Raw genomic sequence first — 20,373 nt, 5'->3', positions numbered from 1 at the left:
TCATGCACATTTTTCATATCAAAGGGAAGTGAAGTCCACAATTCTGCAGTACAAACCACTTGCCACACTATGCTGAGTGAATGAAGCCCTTGTATGACTTGATTTCTCCCACATTTTCAGCAAAACAGTGGACTAGCGGACAGACTGCACATTAGACAAGTTGTCTCATGTGAATCATTCTGAAGCTGCCACCTACAAAGAGACGGTTGTAAACACTGCTGATTGATGGTTCCCTGAAATAGGGGATCTAGTTTGTGAAAAGATCCATGACCTTCAGTTTTTTAAACATCTTACAAACCACCCATTACAGTCATTGAGGTAAAAGACAAAAGAACTGCCATTCTGATTCCTTTGTCTGGTTCAAGGGAAAAACAAAACCAAAGGAAATGATGGACGGAGTGTTGAACATTGCAAGCACTCACCCCCAGTCAACTGATCTGGGTTTAATCCATCATCGTTCTTTAGCCCACTCTGCCACCCCAGTTCAGACATGGCCATATGCAAATCAGTCTGACCCTGTGCCTCATGGGAACAGTCCAGCCCGAACTGCCAAGCCATGTCTTCCATGGACCGGAAACAAGCTTCCTAGGACCAGTTTCTGGCATTTCAGCCGTCTTTAGCCAGGCTTGCTTGAATCCAGTGGCAAAGTGAGCAAGGGACTCACGTCTGAGCATACCCTTCCAACTTATGGCGAACAAAGCAAAACCAAAGGAAATGATGGACGGAGTGTTGAACATTGCAAGCACTCACCCCCAGTCAACTGATCTGGGTTTAATCCATCACCGTTCTTTAGCCCACTCTGCCACCCCAGTTCGGACATGGCCATGTGCAAATCAGTCTGACCCTGTGCCTCATGGGAACAGTCCAGCCCGAACTGCCAAGCCATGTCTTCCCTGGACCGGAAACAAGCTTCCTAGGACCGGTTTCTGGCATTTCAGCCGTCTTCAGCCAGGCTTGCTTGAATCCAGTGGCAAAGTGAGCAAGGGACTCACGTCTGAGCATACCCTGCCAACATATGGTGAACAAAGCAAAACCAAAGGAAATGATGGACGGAGTGTTGAACATTGCAAGCACTCACCCCTAGTCAACTGATCTGGGTTTAATCCATCACCGTTCTTTAGCCCACTCTGCCACCCCAGTTCAGACATGGCCATATGCAAATCAGTCTGACCCTGTGCCTCATGGGAACAGTCCAACCCGAACTGCCAAGCCATGTCTACCCTGGACCGGAAACAAGCTTCCTAGGACCGGTTTCTGGCATTTCAGCCGTCTTCAGCCAGGCTTGCTTGAATCCAGTGGCAAAGTGAGCAAGGGACTCACGTCTGAGCATACCCTGCCAACTTATGGTGAACAAAGCAAAACCAAAGGAAATGATGGACGGAGTGTTGAACATTGCAAGCACTCACCCCCAGTCAACTGATCTGGGTTTAATCCATCACCGTTCTTTAGCCCACTCTGCCACCCCAGTTCAGACATGGCCATATGCAAATCAGTCTGACCCTGTGCCTCATGGGAACAGTCCAGCCCGAACTGCCAAGCCATGTCTTCCCTGGACCGGAAACAAGCTTCCTAGGACCGGTTTCTGGCATTTCAGCCGTCTTCAGCCAGGCTTGCTTGAATCCAGTGGCAAAGTGAGCAAGGGACTCACGTCTGAGCATACCCTGCCAACTTATGGCGAACAAAGCAAAACCAAAGGAAATGATGGACGGAGTGTTGAACATTGCAAGCACTCACCCCCAGTCAACTGATCTGGGTTTAATACATCACCGTTCTTTAGCCCACTCTGCCACCCCAGTTCAGACATGGCCATATGCAAATCAGTCTGACCTTGTGCCTTATGGGAACAGTCCAGCCCGAACTGCCAAGACATGTCTTCCCTGGACCGGAAACAAGCTTCCTAGGACCGGTTTCTGGCATTTTAGCCGTCTTCAGACAGGTGTCCATCAGCCATATAAATAACACTGTGTCTAACTCTGTACTGTAAACCATCTCAAACACCAGGAAGAATTCAGAGTAGAACCTCTCAGCTTCTCCCTACTCTGTATGAAGTACCCCATAATGAGAACAGTAAAATCACTAGCTTGAGTTCCCAGCCAGGAATATTTGAGCACACTAATTTTCCAACCTTACACAGAGCAATAAACTTCCTTGACGAATCGGATGCTACAGTTGCCAGTGTTTCACACAACTCCATGATCTATTATGAAGTCCACATCAATCAAAATGCTGCCCTTCTGAGAAACAACTATTTACAAGAATCACTCTAAACTTTGCATACAGGACTTTTCGCCACACTCCAAAGTCACGCTACACCATAAGCTAATTTTTGATTATCATTGGTTTTGTGACAGATACTTAATTTTACCTTGGTTCTAAGTTTGGACCACTTCAGGAGCGTTTCTTTTCATTATAAGGCTATTAACAATGATCACTATTCTACTACTACTGAACTTCCTGAAAGAACAATTGCACAACCTGTGGTTCTTGAACTACAGCCGCATCTTTCATCCCACAGCGCTAGATGAAATCTCAGCGCTGCAAACATCACAGATTATCCTGTGCCCGAGGGCATAGCTTGAGAAAAGATACCTTATCAAATTATGACACCTATTGACATACTTTAGTTACATATGTTTTGAAAGTTTCAACATATCATGTCAAAATTTGTGGTTCTGTTGTAGATGACTGGGATACATAGGCTGTAAAGTGAATGATGTCTGATTTACAGTAGGCCTAGGTGAAGTCCGCGAAGTGCTGCTCGGATGTCCGCGAGCAGCAAAGTCTGGTACGTCACGCAGTTCACACTGATTTTTAGTTCCTCCCGCGCTGTAAAATCAGCACAAACTGCATCACACGGAGCTCAGGAGGGCACTATTTCTTTCTGCCGCTCGAGTAGATTTTCTACTCGAGCGTCAGCTTCCTCAATGCAAGCAGCAGCGACCTGCCGCAACCGCCTGCAATCAGAAATCTCGCCAGGAGGTGGTCTAGCACGTGATTTCTCTTGGTTGCGCTCGCCAACTTGGCCTTTGCAAGCTGCGCAAAAGTAAAAACTCTGCATGGCTATGTGGAGTTTTTCGGAACTCCGCACTCTGTGCGGAGTGGGCAGCACCCTGCCGGTGGAGTGGAATTCTTTGCCTACCCCTAATTTACAGGCATATACCACTTTGATCAATGAAGATCCCTATTTAAATTTGGTCAATTATAAAGAAATGTATAATTATCGTCACTATGCACACTATTACATGCTTAGAACTAGCTGTCCTAGGAAAATATATAATTACACACAATGGAAGCTTTGTGAAGCTCCACCTCCTGATGGTCACCCACATTTCTTAAAGAAATGTCCTTTCTTCCAGAGGGACGACAGATCACATCACTCATCTATTTTTCAAGAAATCCACAATAACTTCAGAATTTAATCATCACTAACAAGCTGCTTTATTGAATTGTATTCAGTGAGAATCTGGCCATTCAAGAATAATATGACTATTTGGAAAGAAACGGTTGATGGGAAACAAACGCACTTGGGAAGAAAATTCTGGAATATTCAGGGTAAAGGGACCTTATTTTGAGCCTGCATTATACCTAAAGAAGTGAATTTTCTGACCAAAACCATCCAGCAGGGCACCTGTCTGGGATTTAGTAGTATGAAAGTCCTTAAAAAAACGTCTATTCTAAAAGTTATTTTGACTATGTTTAATAATTGGCAATTCCAAATGAACATTTCTGATTCAGATATAAATGAAAAGATCCAGAATGGAACGTTTAATTCTACTCAGTTCCCTCCTGAATGTTTAGCCTTATGGCCCTATGATTCCAATACTGCATGCGTTGCTTTCTTTCCAACACCCCAGGCTCTAAAGCTAATCGACTTGATCCTCGATACAGCACACAAACAACTGTAATAATTACCACATTCAGTGTGGGCAAACTATGTTAAAGCTGGTAAGCACATTCTAGTTGCAAAAGAACACTTATTCTCAGTCAGAGAAAACATGTTATTTTTTACTTTCTTCTGGTACCCAACCCACTTAAAATAAATGATTCATAGCGACAGGAATAGGTGGCATTTATAATGAATGGAACAAATACTCAGAAAAGAAGCTGCAGGGAGAATTGGGCAAATAGATCAGGAAAGCCTACAAACAGTATTTAAAGTTATCAACAATGGCAAGGGCATTAAGAGAGTATACACACTAAACATCATCCTGTCCTCAGCCTAAGGTCCTTAAAGGAGGTGAAGGTCTTTTACAACCTGTCGAGGCTCAATTAAGAGCTTTTATACAACTAAATTGGGCTTTGCAAACACTGTGATCAGGTTTTGTGCTCTGGCAACTTTTAAATGAAACAGACATTTTTTAACTGTATAATGTGACCACACCACAGCAAACAATGGTGAAAAAAGAATCCTCATACACTTTTGCTAAGTATCGAACAAGTGGAAGCACCACCTGTCACCTGGCATACATGGCATTGTTTCTTTGCCAATCAAAACTATTCACTTGTATGACTGCCAGAAGTACAAATCATTCGGCTGGTCTGAAACAGTGCACAATTCACATTTGTCCCACTTGTGAAAATTTCCTTTTTCTTACATGTGGTTTAATGAAGATGACCCTGTGTTTATTAGTACCTCCAGCTGAAGAAATCCATTAGGTCACTTCCTTCTGTGTGATAAATTTTTTTTGCTTGGAATCTTTAGTCCATCCTAATGCTTATCAGCTGTAGTAATAGTAAATTTTTCCTGATCCGACTAGGAAATCAATAAAATGAAGTACACTTATCAAGCTAAAAAAATATGCAGAGAAACCCAAGAACGCTTTTTGGGTCATGCTTGGCTTTCAGAATTTAACGAGAACTGGATACAATCTTTTAGTTAAATAGATGCTATGCACGTGAAACCTGTGTTCTGGTGTATAAACTGTCTAGCTGAAATCAACGTAGGTCTATATCGAGAGCAACCTTCAGTGGCATTCCTAGACGTGGAAATGTCCCTTCAACCGTTGCAATCTCACCAGAGACAATATCAAGCAATGCGTTTTCCCCTTCTACAAAATGCTAACTATGATGAATCAACTACACCAGTGCCACTATTTGACGAGTTGCTTGATGACTGGCTTGACTCGCTGTTAATGCTCGAGCCTCAAAACGGAGTGCTCTCACCATTGCGGAGTACTTTGGAATTGCAACCAATAGCTGGTCCATCTAATGTACGATCTAATGAAACAAGCACACATTAATTGGTTTTCACAATGGACACACGTATGCTGCGTGTAAACCTGCTGACGTCCACAAGTCCTTGAATGAGGATTGAAAACAACTCACGAACCTACTATACGACCACAGAGACTATGTTGTGAAACTGAAGATTTTTGATGGACCATTTTGTATTTGTGTTTTTTCTTTTTCGAAGCCACATAATTTTTAATTGGCTTATTCAGTATCATGTCTGATCTATTTAATCACCAACACACATCCCTCTTACCCAACCTAAATGTTTTATGAGGATATCTTTTTAAAATGCTATTCATAAATCCTTATGTTTAATGTTTTATTGCTTCCATAGACAGCTTATTGCTTTGATTCTTGCTATTTTTATGTAGTCATGCATTTATGAAGTTATGTTATGTATACTCATTATATAATTTATAGTTATATAACAGATATTGTGAGATTATTTTGATTTTAGAATTTTTTGTCTCAATGAACTGAGAGCATGGATTTACCTATGAATCCCTATATATTGACTACATTGTGTTACAATTCAGATAGGGATGACGTAAAGAATATAAGGCCCAACTCCATTTTAAATAGGCAGAGGCTCCATTTTCTGTATTTCTGCAGAGCCATCAACATATCTGCCTTTGATGCAGATGTTGCCTGTTCTTATTTTTTGAAGAACCTGTGAAAGTGTCAAGTCACTTGGATATAGACATCAGCAAGACACCAGATGCGGCATCAGTCTGGAACAAGTGACCTGTTACCTCTATTTCAAGGTCAAACAAGGACAATAGCCAAAACAGTGTATTATGAATTACTGCATTTTTACCGTATTTGTTTAAAAGTATATTTCTTAGACAAGCATCTTGATGCTCATTTGTTGTACCAGACATTCATACGGTGATGTTGGAAATTCCATCTTAGTTAAGAGATAGTTTAAAAGTGTTGCCACTTGACCACTGGTCAGGATAAGTTCTTTGCCCCATATTATTGCATAAGATGTTGCCAAAGATGCTGCCATATTGTCTTTTCTGCTGAAAGCTGATTCAGCCACAAAGTCTGGGAGGAGCTGATGCTGATGTGATGCATTTTTGTAGAGAACACAGCCTCCCTGATTACTGATAATTACAGCGTGAAGCTGTAAACAAGTATGCAGTGCACTCATTCTCCATAACAAAATCTAGATGCAAGTTATTCTACTCTATGCTCTCCTAGCGTGGGGTATGGATGTAGGTTTTAGGGTGTTAGGTTTTTAGATGACATGTTAACCATTGTAGAAATGTTCATTTTCCTCTCGTTGTTTGCAACTTGCATTTGTGCTGTTTTAATTGGTTTCTGTGTGATTGTTTAAGAAGTGCCAAGCAGCAGGGTGCATCTGTTGAATTAAGCACACTTTTTAGTAAAGTGTCTTTTTCTAGTGTAGTTTGTGTGTATAGGATTAAAGAAAAAATTGGTTTGTTTCCAATCACCACAGTGACCCTGGATCCCTGTTTAGGTACTGTTAGTAATCCAAACTCACTGACGCCACTTCAACTATGTATTAGGTGGGGTTCTGTGAGACTACAAAAACCTGCTTTTCACATTTAGTCATTGGTGCATTGAACTAAGTTCACTCGTATCACCCGTGGGTGTGAAAACAAATCTTGTAGAGTTGAGCCTCAGACTCAATTTAGACAACAGCTGAGCATCATTTCCCCTATCGTGATGCTTTTTGTGAACCTTTTATTTGTTATATTAATCTTTGTATTGATTTTTACAAATATAAAACAGAGCCACAGAACAACTAGCAAATAGCACAGCGTCAAGGGGGTGCAAACAGGGAATCATGCATTTCTAACACAGACAGTCTTGTATCATGCTTTTGGCTTACTCTTGGTGAGCTTGAAAAATCTGGGAAGTTAGAGACTCGAAGTGCAGTTGAGCTGGTCTCTATTGGGGTTATTAGTAGGAGTGTGGCTCACAGAGTAAGGTAAATTGACTACATGTGTAGTATATTGTTGTTTTCATTGTTAATTTTTTGTGTATGTACACTGCTTTCTAAATATTGGCAATCAAGAATTCTCAGCCTGATAAGGGGGAATACATAAATAAAGCAGGTGAGTCTGTGAAAGATACCAATATGGAGAACTGTAGGTATAAGTCAATATGTTTTTCTTACATTTTATAATTTAAACAGGAAGCATTTTTGCAGTTTATTTTCGATGAAATGTCATTTGCTCAAGTTGCTTTATTTTATATACATTTGTATTGAGTAAAAGCTATTCAGCCAAATTGGATTTCATTCATATGTTTGTTTGCTTATTCACCTAGATCCAAAGAGGTGATGCCATCATTTTCTTATATCTTTCAAGAATACTTGTGGTTTTGTCAATAAATGACTTTGATTGTGGCAATCATGCCATGCCGAAGTAACCAAGAGCGCACACTTTTAGCAGGGAAGCCTCAGATTTTAAAGGTTGAAAGCAAAAAAATATATATATTTTTGCTTGCTTTCTTGAGCTTTTAATGGCATAAGAATTGTCAGCTCACAGGAATGTGTTTCAAATATGAAAGAAATGGCTTTTAATTATTTAGTGAAAATGTTCTACCTAACTTTACTTTTCTCATGCTTCTGTCACTGTGCTGCATACATTCTCATTCTTCAGAGTGAGTTTAGTCACTAGTGCAAAACGCTTTCTAATTAAAGGGGTTCATCTGAAAGAAACATGTTAGTTATAGAATTATTACCTTAGAATTACCTCTAGGCTTCAGACTGGATCAGGAAAGTTTTTCGTCAGCAGTACCTCTGTGCGTCAGCTCTGCGTCCGTCGTTGGCGTCGTGTTGCTGGGATGACGTCACTGTAGCTACTTAGACGCCGCCCTCGCTCGCTGAAGTCAGTTCTTTCTTTTTCCACGCCAGCCAGCGCCTATCCGGGAAGAGCGGTACCTCAGTCACTTTTTGACTAACTTTTCTCGACGTTTGTTGTCTTCTTTTTCGAGTCTTAGACTCCTAAGGTGCACGAGGAATGTCCGGCTTTAAGCCATGCGGTTCCGGTCATTGGATGATGTCGGTGACGGATCTGCACTGCGTGTGTCTTTTTTGCTTGGAGCGCGACCACGACCCCAAGTCGTGCTCCGACTGCCGGTCGATGGCACCGAAGGCTTTGCGGGAGCGGTCCCGAAAGCTGCTTGAGCACCGACAGTCAGCTCAGCGCCGATCGAGGTCCCGGTCGCATGGGAGGTCGAGGGACCGGTCGTGGAGGAACCATCATTACGGTTCCAATTCTTCGCACTCGGGACGGGTAAGTCGAAGAAGCATCGTCGCTCTTCTACTTCTCCTCATCGGTCGGCCGACCCGACGAGGGAAGTGGGTGGTGCCCCTCCTGCGGCTCTGCGCGCGGAGCCCGAAGAGTCGACTCCACGTTTTCCTCCTTTTCTGGGACCCGGAGCGACTCCTGCCAAGCTTCGTACGTTCTACTAGGCGATGCACACCAACTTTGGGCTGCCCGAACACGCCGGCGCGCCTTCGGGCCCCGCGGACTTCGTTGGGGGGGCATAGACCTTCTCCGCCAGTGGCTCCGGCCCCGCAGGCCCCCCTTGGAACCAGGCCTGGATCCGGATCGGCGCCGGTTGACCTGATTACGCCTCCACTGGCGCCGCTTCCTTCGGCACCACCACCCTGGCCTCCATCCCGACGTGAGCCTGGAGCCACATCGGCGGAAATCCGGCACCGAGAGGGGTTTTCATGCCCCTGTTATCTCCGTTGGCCCCTATTCAAACAGAATGGCACCCAGATACTGAGGAGGAGGACTGGGAGGGGTCAGGTGACCCTCTAGCTGACCAAGGAAGTGAACAGGACTGGAGAGTGGAACTGGGGGATGCCAGTGGTTTGGACACCTTGCCTGACCTTGGCATGTTGTCTCCTGTTACCGGGGCTACGGAGTTTGGAGCGTCGTACGCAGTGGGGCGGCCGAGGCTCTCAACCTCGAGCTTCCTACTGTGGCAGTCAGGACTAACCTCCTGACAGAGGTGCTTCAACCGGCTGCAAGCTTTTCGGAGCCCTTTCTTCCGTTTAATGAGGCCCTCACCGACATCCTTTTGGGTACGTGGTCTAGGCCCAACACGGGGTCTCCCGTGGACAGGATGATAGCCCGATGCCACCTCCCAGCTCCGGGCGACCTCACTTTCCTTTCCCAACACCCCACCCCAAAGACCTTGGTGGTCCAAGCTCCACTTCCAAAAGCGCCTTCCCTACCGCTCTACCGGAAAGAGAATCCAAGAAGCTGGACCATATTGGAAAGAAAATGTTCTCTTCCGCTAGCTTAGGACTGCGGTCCGTAAACACTGCATGTCTCTTGGGTCGTTATTCCCACTCGGTGTGGGATACGGTGGCGCACCTGCTGCCTCAGTGTCCGGAGGAGGCCCGGGCAGTGCTCTCCCAGGCTATTGCTGCCGGGAGGGATGCAGCGAAGTTTGCGATACGGTGTGAGCTGGACACCGCCTACTCTCTGGGCAGGACCCTTTCAACGTCAGTAGCGCTTTGTCGCTACGCCTGTATGAGGTCGACTGGTTTTTCAGGGGATGTCCAGAACACCTTGATGGACATGCCCTTTGATGGCCGTCGCCTTTTTGGCGACAAAGCAGACAACGCTCTACACTCACGGGCTACAGCCAAGTCCTTGGGCCTCTACTCCCGTCTGGCGCAGTATGCTTTTCGCCTCTTGAGTGGCTACAGAAGGGGTGCCCGCTACGTCCCACCCAGAGCCACAGGCCGCAGCAAGTTACCCAACCTTCGCCCGGCTGGGGACTTGGGAACAACCGTCATGGTTCCAGGGGCCAGCGGGCGGGCCAGTCCACCAACCCCACCTCTGCAGCGGCCTCCAAACCCTCCTAGTCCGACCTTTCCACCTCCAGACTATGGCCGACCTCCTGCATTCGCTGGGGTTCTCCATCAATGTGCCAAAGTCACACCTGATTCCCTCTCAGAAGCTCCTCTTCATCGAAGTGGTTCTGGACACGACGCGGTTTCGGGTCTATCCTCCCATACAACGAGTCCGGGACATCCAGGCTATGATTCTGATCTTTCAGCCTCTGTCCCGGGTTTCGGTCAGAATGACCCTAAGGCTGCTGGGCCTCATGGCTATCCTGCTGGTTGATCATTCCAGGTGGCATATGCGGGCTCTTCAGTGGGACCCGAAGTTCCAGTGAGCGCAACATCAGGGGAATCTGTCAGAATGCGTCCAGATCTCGGAGGGCACTGCACGACAATTGCAGTGGTGGCTCACGAACCAGGATTGGGTTAGCAGCAGATCCCTCTCCCTTCCCCAACCGGAGTTCAGAGTGGTGACAGATGCGTCTCTCCTGGGATGGGGCGGCCACATGGGAGAGGCGGAGATCAGAGGCCTCTGGTCTCCAGTGGAGTCCGGGCTTCACATCAACCTTCTGGAGCTCCGGGCAATTCGTCTTGCACTGAAGGCATTACTTCTCTCTGTCTGGGGAAGAGTAGTGCAGGTGTTCACGGACAACAACACTGCCATGTGGTACTGCAACAAATGGGGTGGGGCGCCTCTGGACATGGCTGAAACATCAGGGAATTTCCCTGGTGGTTCAACACCTGGCAGGTTCCCTGAATGCCAGGGCGGACGAATTCAGCTGCAGGTGCATGATGAATCACGAATGGCATATTCACTCGGAGGTGGTGAAAGGTCTCTTTCGACAGTGGGGAGAGCCTTGGTTAGATCTATTCGTCACAGACAAAAATGTGCAATTTCAGCCATTCTGCACGTTGGAATTTCCAAGGCGGCACTCGCTAGGCGACGCTTTTCGTCGCGAGTGGAGTTACGGTCTGTTGTATGCCTTTCCGCCTATACCACTTCCGCCCAGAGTGCTGAAGAAGATCAGGTGCGACCGAGCCCAAGTCATTCTTGTGGCTCCGGATTGGGCACGAAGAGACTGGTATCCCGAGCTGCTCAACATGGCCATCGATCTCTCGATCCGACTGCCTCTTCAGGAGGATCTTCTGTCGCAGCAGCAGGGGACGGTCCTCCACCCGAACCTTCCAGCCTCCACCTTGCGTGGAGATTGAGCAGCGGCAGTTGACGTTGTTTGACCTGCCCCCCGAAGTTTGCGATGTAATCTTGCCAGCCAGGCGTCCCTCCACTAAGACTGTATACGCCTGTCAGTGGAACAAATTTGTGGCATGGTGCACAGCAAAGGCTGTGGATCCTCTCTCTGCCCCTGTTTCTAAGGTTCTTCTGTACCTCCTTACTTTTGCCCAGCAGGGCTCTGCTCTGGGCACTATCAAGGGCTATCTCTCAGCTATTTCTGCCTTCCTTCGGCTTCCAGATCAGCCTTCTCTTTTCAAGTCCTTGGTTGTTAATCAATTCTTGAAAGGCATAACTCATCTCTTTCCTCCTATTCCTTTTGTTATGCCTCAGTGGGACTTGAATCTAGTCTCAACTTATTTAATGTGCGCTCCCTTTGACTCACTTCACAACTGTCCTTTGATGCTTTTAACTCTCAAAACTGCATTCCTTGTGGCCATCACTTCTGCCAGGTGAGTGAGTAAGCTCCTGGCTCTTTCTTCAAAGCCTACTTTTCTCTCGGTGCTTCCGGACAAAGTTGTCTCGGAACCCGTCCATCCTTTCTGCCAAAGGTTGTCACTGCCTTTCACATTAGGCAGACATCACTTTGCCCACCTTCTTTCCGCCTCTGCATCCTTCCAAAGAGGAAGAGAGGCTCCACCGCCTGGACCCAAAACGTGTGTTGTCTTTTTATCTGGACCGTACAAAACTGTTCCGGGTGGATGACCAGCTCTTTGGCTATGCGGGCGTCAAAAAACGTTGGGCCGCACACAAATGGGCTATCTCTCGGTGTGTCGTTTTGTGTATCAAGGCCTGTTATTCTCTGGCAAAAAAGGAGTCTCCAGTGGAGTTGCGTGCCCATTCCACCAGCGCGACGGCAGCCACTACTGCTTTAGGGCGAGGAGTTCCTCTGAACAATGTCTGTCAGGCAGCTATGTGGGCATCGCGCACACCTTTACGAAACACTACTGCCTGGACAGTCAAGTTCGGAGAGACGGCATCTTTGGCCATTCTGTTCTCCAGGACTTTCTGGTGTAATATTGGTTCGCAGACCCACCACCTGGGTTGGTATTGCTGGGATATCCATTCTAAGGTAAGGAATCTATAACTAACATGTTTCTTTCAGATGAACAAGTTACTTATCCTCAGTAACGGTATATCTGGAAGAAACATTAGTTATTTATAGATTCCTTACCGCCCCACCCATCCTCTCCGTTCTGCGAACTGTTCTTAGGGTTAAGGATATCCTTTCAGGGCCCTAGTTTTGTGCACCAGTGGTCAGTGTCTTGCATGGCTCTGCGTTTCTGGCGTGGAAAGTCGTGTACAGAACTGACGTAGGCGCGCGAGGGCGGCATCTAAGTAGCTACCGCAACATCATCCAGGCGACACGACGCCAACAAGGACGCGGAGTCGACCGACGCCACCTTCCGACGTGCAGAGGTAAGGCTGACAAAAAACTTTCTGGATCCAGTCTGACATCTATGCGTCATTCTAAGGTAAGGATCCTATAACTAACTAATGTTTCTTACAGATATATCATTACCAAAGGTAAGTAACTTTGTTCTTTAGCCCTTTAAACACTAGTTCAGTCGCAAAACACAGGTCTCTTGATTGTAGAAGAACTAAAATCGAGGACTCAGTGCAAAGTGCGTATGGTTCAAGAACATCAAATCATTGACAGGAATGGAAAATAATTTTTCCATGATCTTGGGTGATGTCATTTGTGAGTCTGTGCCCCTTTTCCATTGCCTCCTGTATTTCAACCATCAAGGAGACTGCTTCTCATGAAGATTGAGAAATAGAAGTGCAGAATCTTCCTAATTTTAATATAATTGAGATGTTTCCATTCAAAGAATAGTAGAAGGGATATTGGTCAACTTTCAATGTTTTTGCTGTTGGGAAATACACTAGATGAGTATCTCGACACCATTCTTAGCCTCTTCATCTTAACTGCGTATGGAGGTCCCTTTAAACTATGACAGATCTTCCATTGATTTTGAATAAACTAGAACAAGTAGTGGGCTTTGGAAGAAAATATTGTGAAAATTCCAGTCAGAATCTTAGACACGTGTATTCTTAGCATTTGATTTAGCAGATTGCGAAAGAGGGTGACTTTAGGTGTTGAGCATCTCCGATCAACTGGCAGGGAATTCCAGATAGAAAGGGCCAGAGAAGGATGGTTTGGCACCTGTCCAAGGTTTGAATTTTTTGATTTCAAGTCAGCTTATCAAAGCTTCGCGAGTTTTGTTGCCAAATGAGTTCTTGAGCATTGGATGTTTCATAGACACGCATGCTTGAATCATTCCCCTGTTGTCATAGTGGGAGTCCTTCTGTAACTTTATAACGGCAGTAAAAGGCACTGGCTACTGTGAAGGCCATAGACAGTGCCCACTTTGTTAGCTCAACCACCTCATTCTAAACGGTCAAACTTCAGCCAGCGAGGCAAGAGTGCCTTTGCCTCACCCTTCCAGAGAACTTCCTCCCTCAGATTTCTATCGCACATAAGGGACCTGAGCTTGTGTCAATATGAAAGTTAGTTTCCCAGCCTTCCTGCCTTTTCTCTTGGAGGTTTTGTGGGCCATTATCGTAGGCTTCAAGACCTCTTTATATATTCAGGTAAGCAGGAATGCAGTTACTTCCTCTGTCTGACACCACCTCCTTAGGTAAACCCACTTTAGTAAAAATAATTAAGAGGGCCCTAGCAACTGCAGGAGCAGTGACAGTCTTAAGGGAAATAGCCTCAGGATACCTGGTGGCATGATCCACCCTCACCAGAATAAATCTGTTTTCTGAAGCTGTTTGAGGGTCGAAGGAGCCAGCAACGTCAACACCTACCATTTCACTGGGAACCCCAACCACTGGAAGTGGAATTAAGAGGGCCTTTGGTTTGCTGCCTGTCTTGCCATTGGCTTGACAGGTAACAGAGGAGTTACAGAACTCCTTTACTTTCTGGGACAGGTTTGGCCAGTAGGAGTGGATAACCAACCTATTCCAAGTTTTAGTCTGGCCAGCTAGGGTATGTTATTGACTAAAGTGAATAGAAACTCTATGTACATCTAAGGCACTACAACTCTCCTAGTGGCACCAGGTTTGGGGTCTCTGGCATCAGTGATAAGGAGTCCTTAATCCCAGTAGATCCTGTGGGAACCACTGTCATAGCCACCTTCCTGTGCAGCAGCTTGCTGTCTCAGGCTTTAAAGAATGGGACAGGTTTTTTGTCACTGGCATAGATTTTCCCAAAAGGGTCCCCTTGGACCTAGGAACTCTGCTGTGAAAGGCCTAGGTTCCTGAGGTTCAGTTCCCTTAAGGGCAGACAGGTGTTTTCCTGGGGAGAGGGGACCTGAGCTTGTGTCAGTTTGGAAGTTGGTTTCCCAGCCTTCCTACATTTTCTCCTGGAGTTTTCTTGGATCATTATTCCAGGTTCCAAGACCTCTTTTTCATCCTAGACTCTGCTCTGCGCTCTTGTTTTTACACAAACACACTCCGATATTCCCAGCATGGCTGCATGGGCTGTCATCTCTACCTCAGCCGATACTGACATATCCAGGTCATTCCCTAGCAGACATTCAATTGGTCCATCATCTCCTTGTGTTTGCTTTGTTCGTCCTAGGTTTGGCAGGATATGCCCAGATGTTGGTTCCTTGCTCACTTTGCCACTGGATTCAAGCTAGACAGGCTGATGAGGGGTGTTAGCCCGCAACTGATCACAAGATGCTCGTTTCCGGTCCAGGGAAGACCTGGCTTGGCATATCGGGCTGGACTGTTCCCATGAGGCACAGGGTCAAGACTGATTTGCATATAGCTCGGTCTGAACTGGGGTGGTGAAATGAGCTAAAGAATGATGATGGATTCAACCCAGATCTGTGACTGGGGGCGAGTGTCTGAAAAGTATCAGCGCTCGTCCATCATCTCCTTTTGTTTGCTTTGTTTGCCCTAAGTTGGCTGGGTATGCCCAGACGTGGGTCCCTTGCTCACTTTGCCACTGAATTCAAGCTAGGCTTGCTGATGAGGGGTGTTACCCAGAAACTGGTCCCAGAATGCTTGTTACCGGTCCAAGGATGACCTTGCTTGGTAGTTCGGGCTGGACTGTTCCCATGAGGCACAGGGTCAAGACTGATTTGCATATAGCTGGGTCTGAACTGCGGTGGCAAAGTGAGATAAAGAATGATGATGAATTCAATTATTGTCCCCTCCGGTTGCTTACCATCAAGACAGCATTTCTAGAAGCAATATCATCTACCTGTGGGGTGAGTGAGTTGCAGGCTTTATCATCCAAGCCTCCCTATCTCATAACATTTCTGGATAGGGTGGTGCTTCGCACCTGAGCCTCTTTCATCCCCAAGGTGCTGACCCCATTCCATCTGGGTCAGTTGGTCACCCTGCCCACCTTTTTTGCTCCTCAGCATCCCTCTGAGGAGCAAAAAAGGAGTGTCTCCATTGTCTGGACTCAAAAAGAGCGTTGTCTTTCTACCTTGAGTGCACAAAAGAGTTCTGGGTGGACGACCATCTCTTCGTGGGTTATGTGGGAGATAAAAAAAGGTTGGGCAGTGCAGAAACAAACCATTTTGCGCTGGGGCGTTATCTGTATCAAGATCTGCTATGCCTTTGGATAGGAAGCAGCCCACTGAGGGCTTACGAGCCCATTCTAACAGGGGAATGGCTGGGACCACGACGTTGGCACATAGAGTGCCAAGTCTGGACATTTGCCAGGCTTCAATGTGGGCCTCACTGCACACGTTTGCTAAACACTACTACCCGAACGGTCAGGTCCACAGGGATGGGATTTTTGCATGTTCAGTTCTGCAGGACTTTCCAGTCTAGTAATGTGTCCGCAACCCACCACCAGAAAGTGTGGCTTGGGTATCTATTTAAAGGTAAGGAATCTGCAGCTAAAAGGCTCTATAAGATTAACAAGTTACTTACCTTTGGTAACACATTATCAGGTAGAGACAATATCTAGCTGCTGATTCTTTACAGAGCCACCCATGTCTCCCTGCTCAATGTACTCATTTATAGGGCTTGGTTGATCCCTTAAAAGAGCCCTAGTTTGGACACACACTAGTCAGTTCACTTCATGGTTCTGCACTGCTGGCATGGAAAACGTAAAAAGTAACTGACGTCCACACACCTGGGTGGCGCCTATATTGGTGAGTGCGACATTACATCCGGCGGCAACCCCGCCACGCAAAGCCAAACGGAGCCACCCGACAGCACGCAGGGGTACTGCTCCTACAAAGTTTCTGGATCCAGTCTGACACCTGGGAAATTCAAAGGTAAGGCATTTGCTGCTAGATATTCTCTCTACCAGATAATTCCTTACCAAAGGTAGGTAGCTTGTTCATTTGTCACCCTTTTCTGCTTGCCGCCTATGTAGCCCAATATGGTTCATACCTTATGTCTTTGTTGAGTAGGTGTGGGAAGTGGAATGGATAGTATTACCTGTAATGTATTTTTTTCAACTTGATCTCTTTCCATTACTATCTGACGTAAGGTTACGTATTTGTCAGGTGTAAGCTAGTATGCTGCTCAATGGGGTTGTGCAGAGAGGAATTTGCTTTCCTTATCTGATTCAGCAAAGCCCTGTTTGTTCAAAAGGTAATGGTAGACTGTCCCATCCAATTCTGGGCTGCCTCTCAGCCCATACCAATCTGGAAAGCAAGGTGGATAGTTATGTGGACAATTATTTGTTAAGTGTAATGGGTATAATAGTGAAAAGATATGAATGTTTAGGAAGAATTGTCATTTTTATTATGGTAATAATTCCATTTTGAGGGGAAGATTTATCCACTGATCTCTTTTAGCTTCTAATTAGATAATGACTGGCCCATGATTGTCTCTGATGATTGTCCCCCTATCTCGATTTACTTTCATACCCAAGTGTTTTACTGATCAAGTGGGTAGCATGAGTGAGTATTCATTGGTAATGTGTATTGTTGCAGATGTCAAAGGAAGAACATTTGGATCCAACCCAGTTGATGGTAATTCCAGAGTGTGTCCCAAATGTTATAATTTCTCTGATACAGGTGGAAAGTTTATGTTAGGAATTTTAATAAAAATAAGGACATGGTCTGCTTATAAGGAGATCAACGTTTTCCAGTATGGAATGTAATATCTATATTGTAATGTTGGTGTGTTAGGTATATTAGGAGGCCTCCTATTGTTGCATTTTGTTGGATCTCATGAGTGGACAGAAAAAGCGAGAGATTTTGAAGAAACTAAATTTGGTCTAACTATAATACCGAGAGGATCTTCTGCCTGTACCTGGGCCATATTTGGTGCCAAAATGTGTGAGATTAAGAAGAGAGAAGGAAACTTTGGAGGAGAGATGATAAACTTGAAGAAAATTGGCTTGATCTCGAAGATGTTGAATTTGAGTTCTTCAGTGCCAGCCATATGTTTTGTTGTTAATTGTTTCAACTTCGTCTTCATGTCAAATGCTTCAACTTTAAAGTGAGGCTCATTTGTGATGGATTTCTCAACGTTAAATGCCATCTTTTTGACGTCAAGAATTCCATTACAGAAAGTGAAATTGTTGCTATGGTATATTTCATCAACGTCTGTATCTTCAACATCGATGAGCAGTGCGGAACAGCAGCATTTTTCTCCTTTCTTTGCCTTAGATTTTCCTCGCTGTGAGCCCCTGGAAGATGGGAAAGTAGTAGGAGTCACTTCTTTGGTCATCCCTGCAGGTTCTGCATCCTCCTTTCTGATTCTCCTGCTTTTGATGGGATGTTACTGTCTTCCTCTCAGGTGGATTAATTCTCTTTCCTTCACTGTGCCAGAATGAAGGAAGCAAACCACACATAAAACATGTGGTTCTTTCTCAGCTTTCTTCATGTTGCATTCATGTCCTTTACAAAAAAGAGATAGCATAGCTAAAAACAATCATTTAAAACCACAGGCTTCAGTCAGAAATTGATTTAAATCAATCCTGACTTTAAAAGATGGTGAGTGTTGTGGTAAAGCAGAAGATTGTGACTGTAATATCTTTCAAAAAATGCAAAAAGGTGAAAGTCCAGAATTCATCTAACAGGAGTGTCACAGTACTTTGTTGCTACATAGCTAAGTTTGCGTCATGTGAACACCAATGCATAAAAGAATGCATCCATGAATCAGAAACGAGAACTGAAGAAACTGTTAGTACAAAACATGATGGGATAGAAAATATGCTGATGTCCTTAGAGGACGGAGTTGGTAACTTGCTCATTAATATTCTGTTTTGTCTTTCCTGTTGGCACAGAGATGTTCATTTTAAGATGATCTCATTATGGTTCAATTGGCTATGTTTAAAAAGAAAAAAATAAATTAAATTCATCAAATTTAGCATTGAGTAGGCAGCAGTGTCCTTCTGCATTTATTATACCCAGTTTATAGATAAGATTTGTATTTTACAAAAACTGCTTGGCGATCCCGCTAATCCCACGATGGAGAACTAGAACTAAAAGTAAGTACCTTTTCCTTCCTTGGATGCTAGTTCCATTGAGTGTGGTCAAACAAGCCTAAACAACGCGTTTGGTTACTCTTACTTAACACAGATTCTCCTTGCTTCCCTATGCAATTTGACATGTCTGGAAAACTGCTCATTCCTAGGACTCAATTGTCTGGGATGTGAGGATAAGTATAGGTTACTTTCTATTGTAACTACTATATTCTTTAGTCTATCAGTCCCTTCAAGCATACTACCCTCCCTCTGTCATCCGTCCTTGGCCTAAAATAGTGCCACGAAAAGTGGATAAAAAAGTTGAGAAATGCTGGAGGCAAGTTGGGCGGCAACAGTAACAAATCCTTTTAGTGGGCAGAGTTGCATGCTCTCATGCTTCTTCAGCTTAGTTTCCAGGCTCCTGCAGTGCTGAGGGCACTTACTGTCCCAGCTGTCAACCTATGGGACAACATGCTATTTGTAGGACTGAAGGGCCTGGGAATAAAGTAGATACTACAGTGAGTAACATTTACTGGTCTGCAACTAGTGGAGTGCTTGGCCACATTTTCTGAGAAATTTACCATGTTGACCCTGAGAAAAGAAAGATGCTTACAAGGTTTTCTGTTATTTTTTAGGGGGTTTACTGACCAACTGAGAAAGATTTCAAAGGATGCTGGAATGCCCATCCAAGGCCAGCCCTGCTTCTGTAAATATGCTCAGGGTGCGGACAGCGTCGAACCAATGTTCCGACACCTCAAGAACACATATTCAGGGCTCCAACTTATCATTGTCATCCTGCCAGGAAAGACACCTGTGTATGGTAAGTAAACACACAAATAGTGTGCTCTTTAACTCGATAAGTGGAAGTCTCTTTCTTAGCCATTATGGCTACCGTTTTCTGGCATTCAGCTGTGGTTAAAAGCATACGTTGTGTTTGTGTTGCGTCTGTATGAATTTTATGTTCTTGCTGCTGCAGAATTCTACCTTTTAATATACTCTCGATAGACGACAGTGGCTATAGCCATTTTTTCAATGGAGGGAATCTAGGTAGGTTCCAATAAAAATATTTATTGTGACTACTTGTTGAGGAATCTTGTTGAGAACCAGATGCCCCCATTCAACCACTATGTCAACAGTTGCTTTGGACCCATTGCTACTGGTGGCCATATTGCATAGCTTGCTTTGGGGCATTGTAATGCAAACCATTTGCGGCATTATTCCATCTTTCGTTATTAAAAATGGACCAAACAGGTCTACAGTATAAACATTTTTTGGGTCAGGATAAAATTGTAGCTAAAGAATGAAGAAACCATTGGAAAAATAAAGCACTTATATTGCTTATAAATTATTTTACATGTGTAACACAGATTTAAACAATGTGCTTGTTTGCCCCATTTTTGCTTCTTAGGCATAAGCATAAAAAAGTGCAAAATGGATTTGATAGTTTTGTTTATCCTGGTGTAAAACATAACCTAATATGTCACTTGGTATTTTGAATATAGATTCAAATTTCATTCATATTAATAATTTTGGAGACAAGCCTTTCTTTCACATTATATCCATTGCCCCTGCCTGTTAAATATGTGCACCTTATTGAGCTTGATTCATGACTTTGAACTTACATGTACTGCTGAAAGAATATGACGTCCCCTATTTACTCTCTTTCACTAA

At 44.8% G+C, this 20,373-nt stretch overlaps 1 protein-coding gene across 1 annotated transcript in view; it reads left to right on the top strand.

Moving 5' to 3' along the window:
- Positions 1-20,373, top strand: part of LOC146857451 (protein argonaute-3) — a 1,089,759-nt gene that overhangs the window by 754,557 nt on the left and 314,829 nt on the right. The window contains exon 12 of the mRNA XM_085647972.1: positions 19,338-19,522. Coding sequence (XP_085504098.1) covers positions 19,338-19,522 — 185 coding nt within the window. The remainder of the gene's footprint in view (positions 1-19,337; positions 19,523-20,373) is intronic.

This window comes from Triturus cristatus, chromosome 3_2, assembly GCF_964204655.1.
Source record: "Triturus cristatus chromosome 3_2, aTriCri1.1, whole genome shotgun sequence".
In the NCBI taxonomy this organism is placed as follows: Eukaryota; Metazoa; Chordata; class Amphibia; order Caudata; family Salamandridae; genus Triturus; species Triturus cristatus.
The sequence above is the reverse complement of the archived record's forward strand: the minus strand, read 5'-3'. Positions and strand labels throughout refer to the sequence as shown.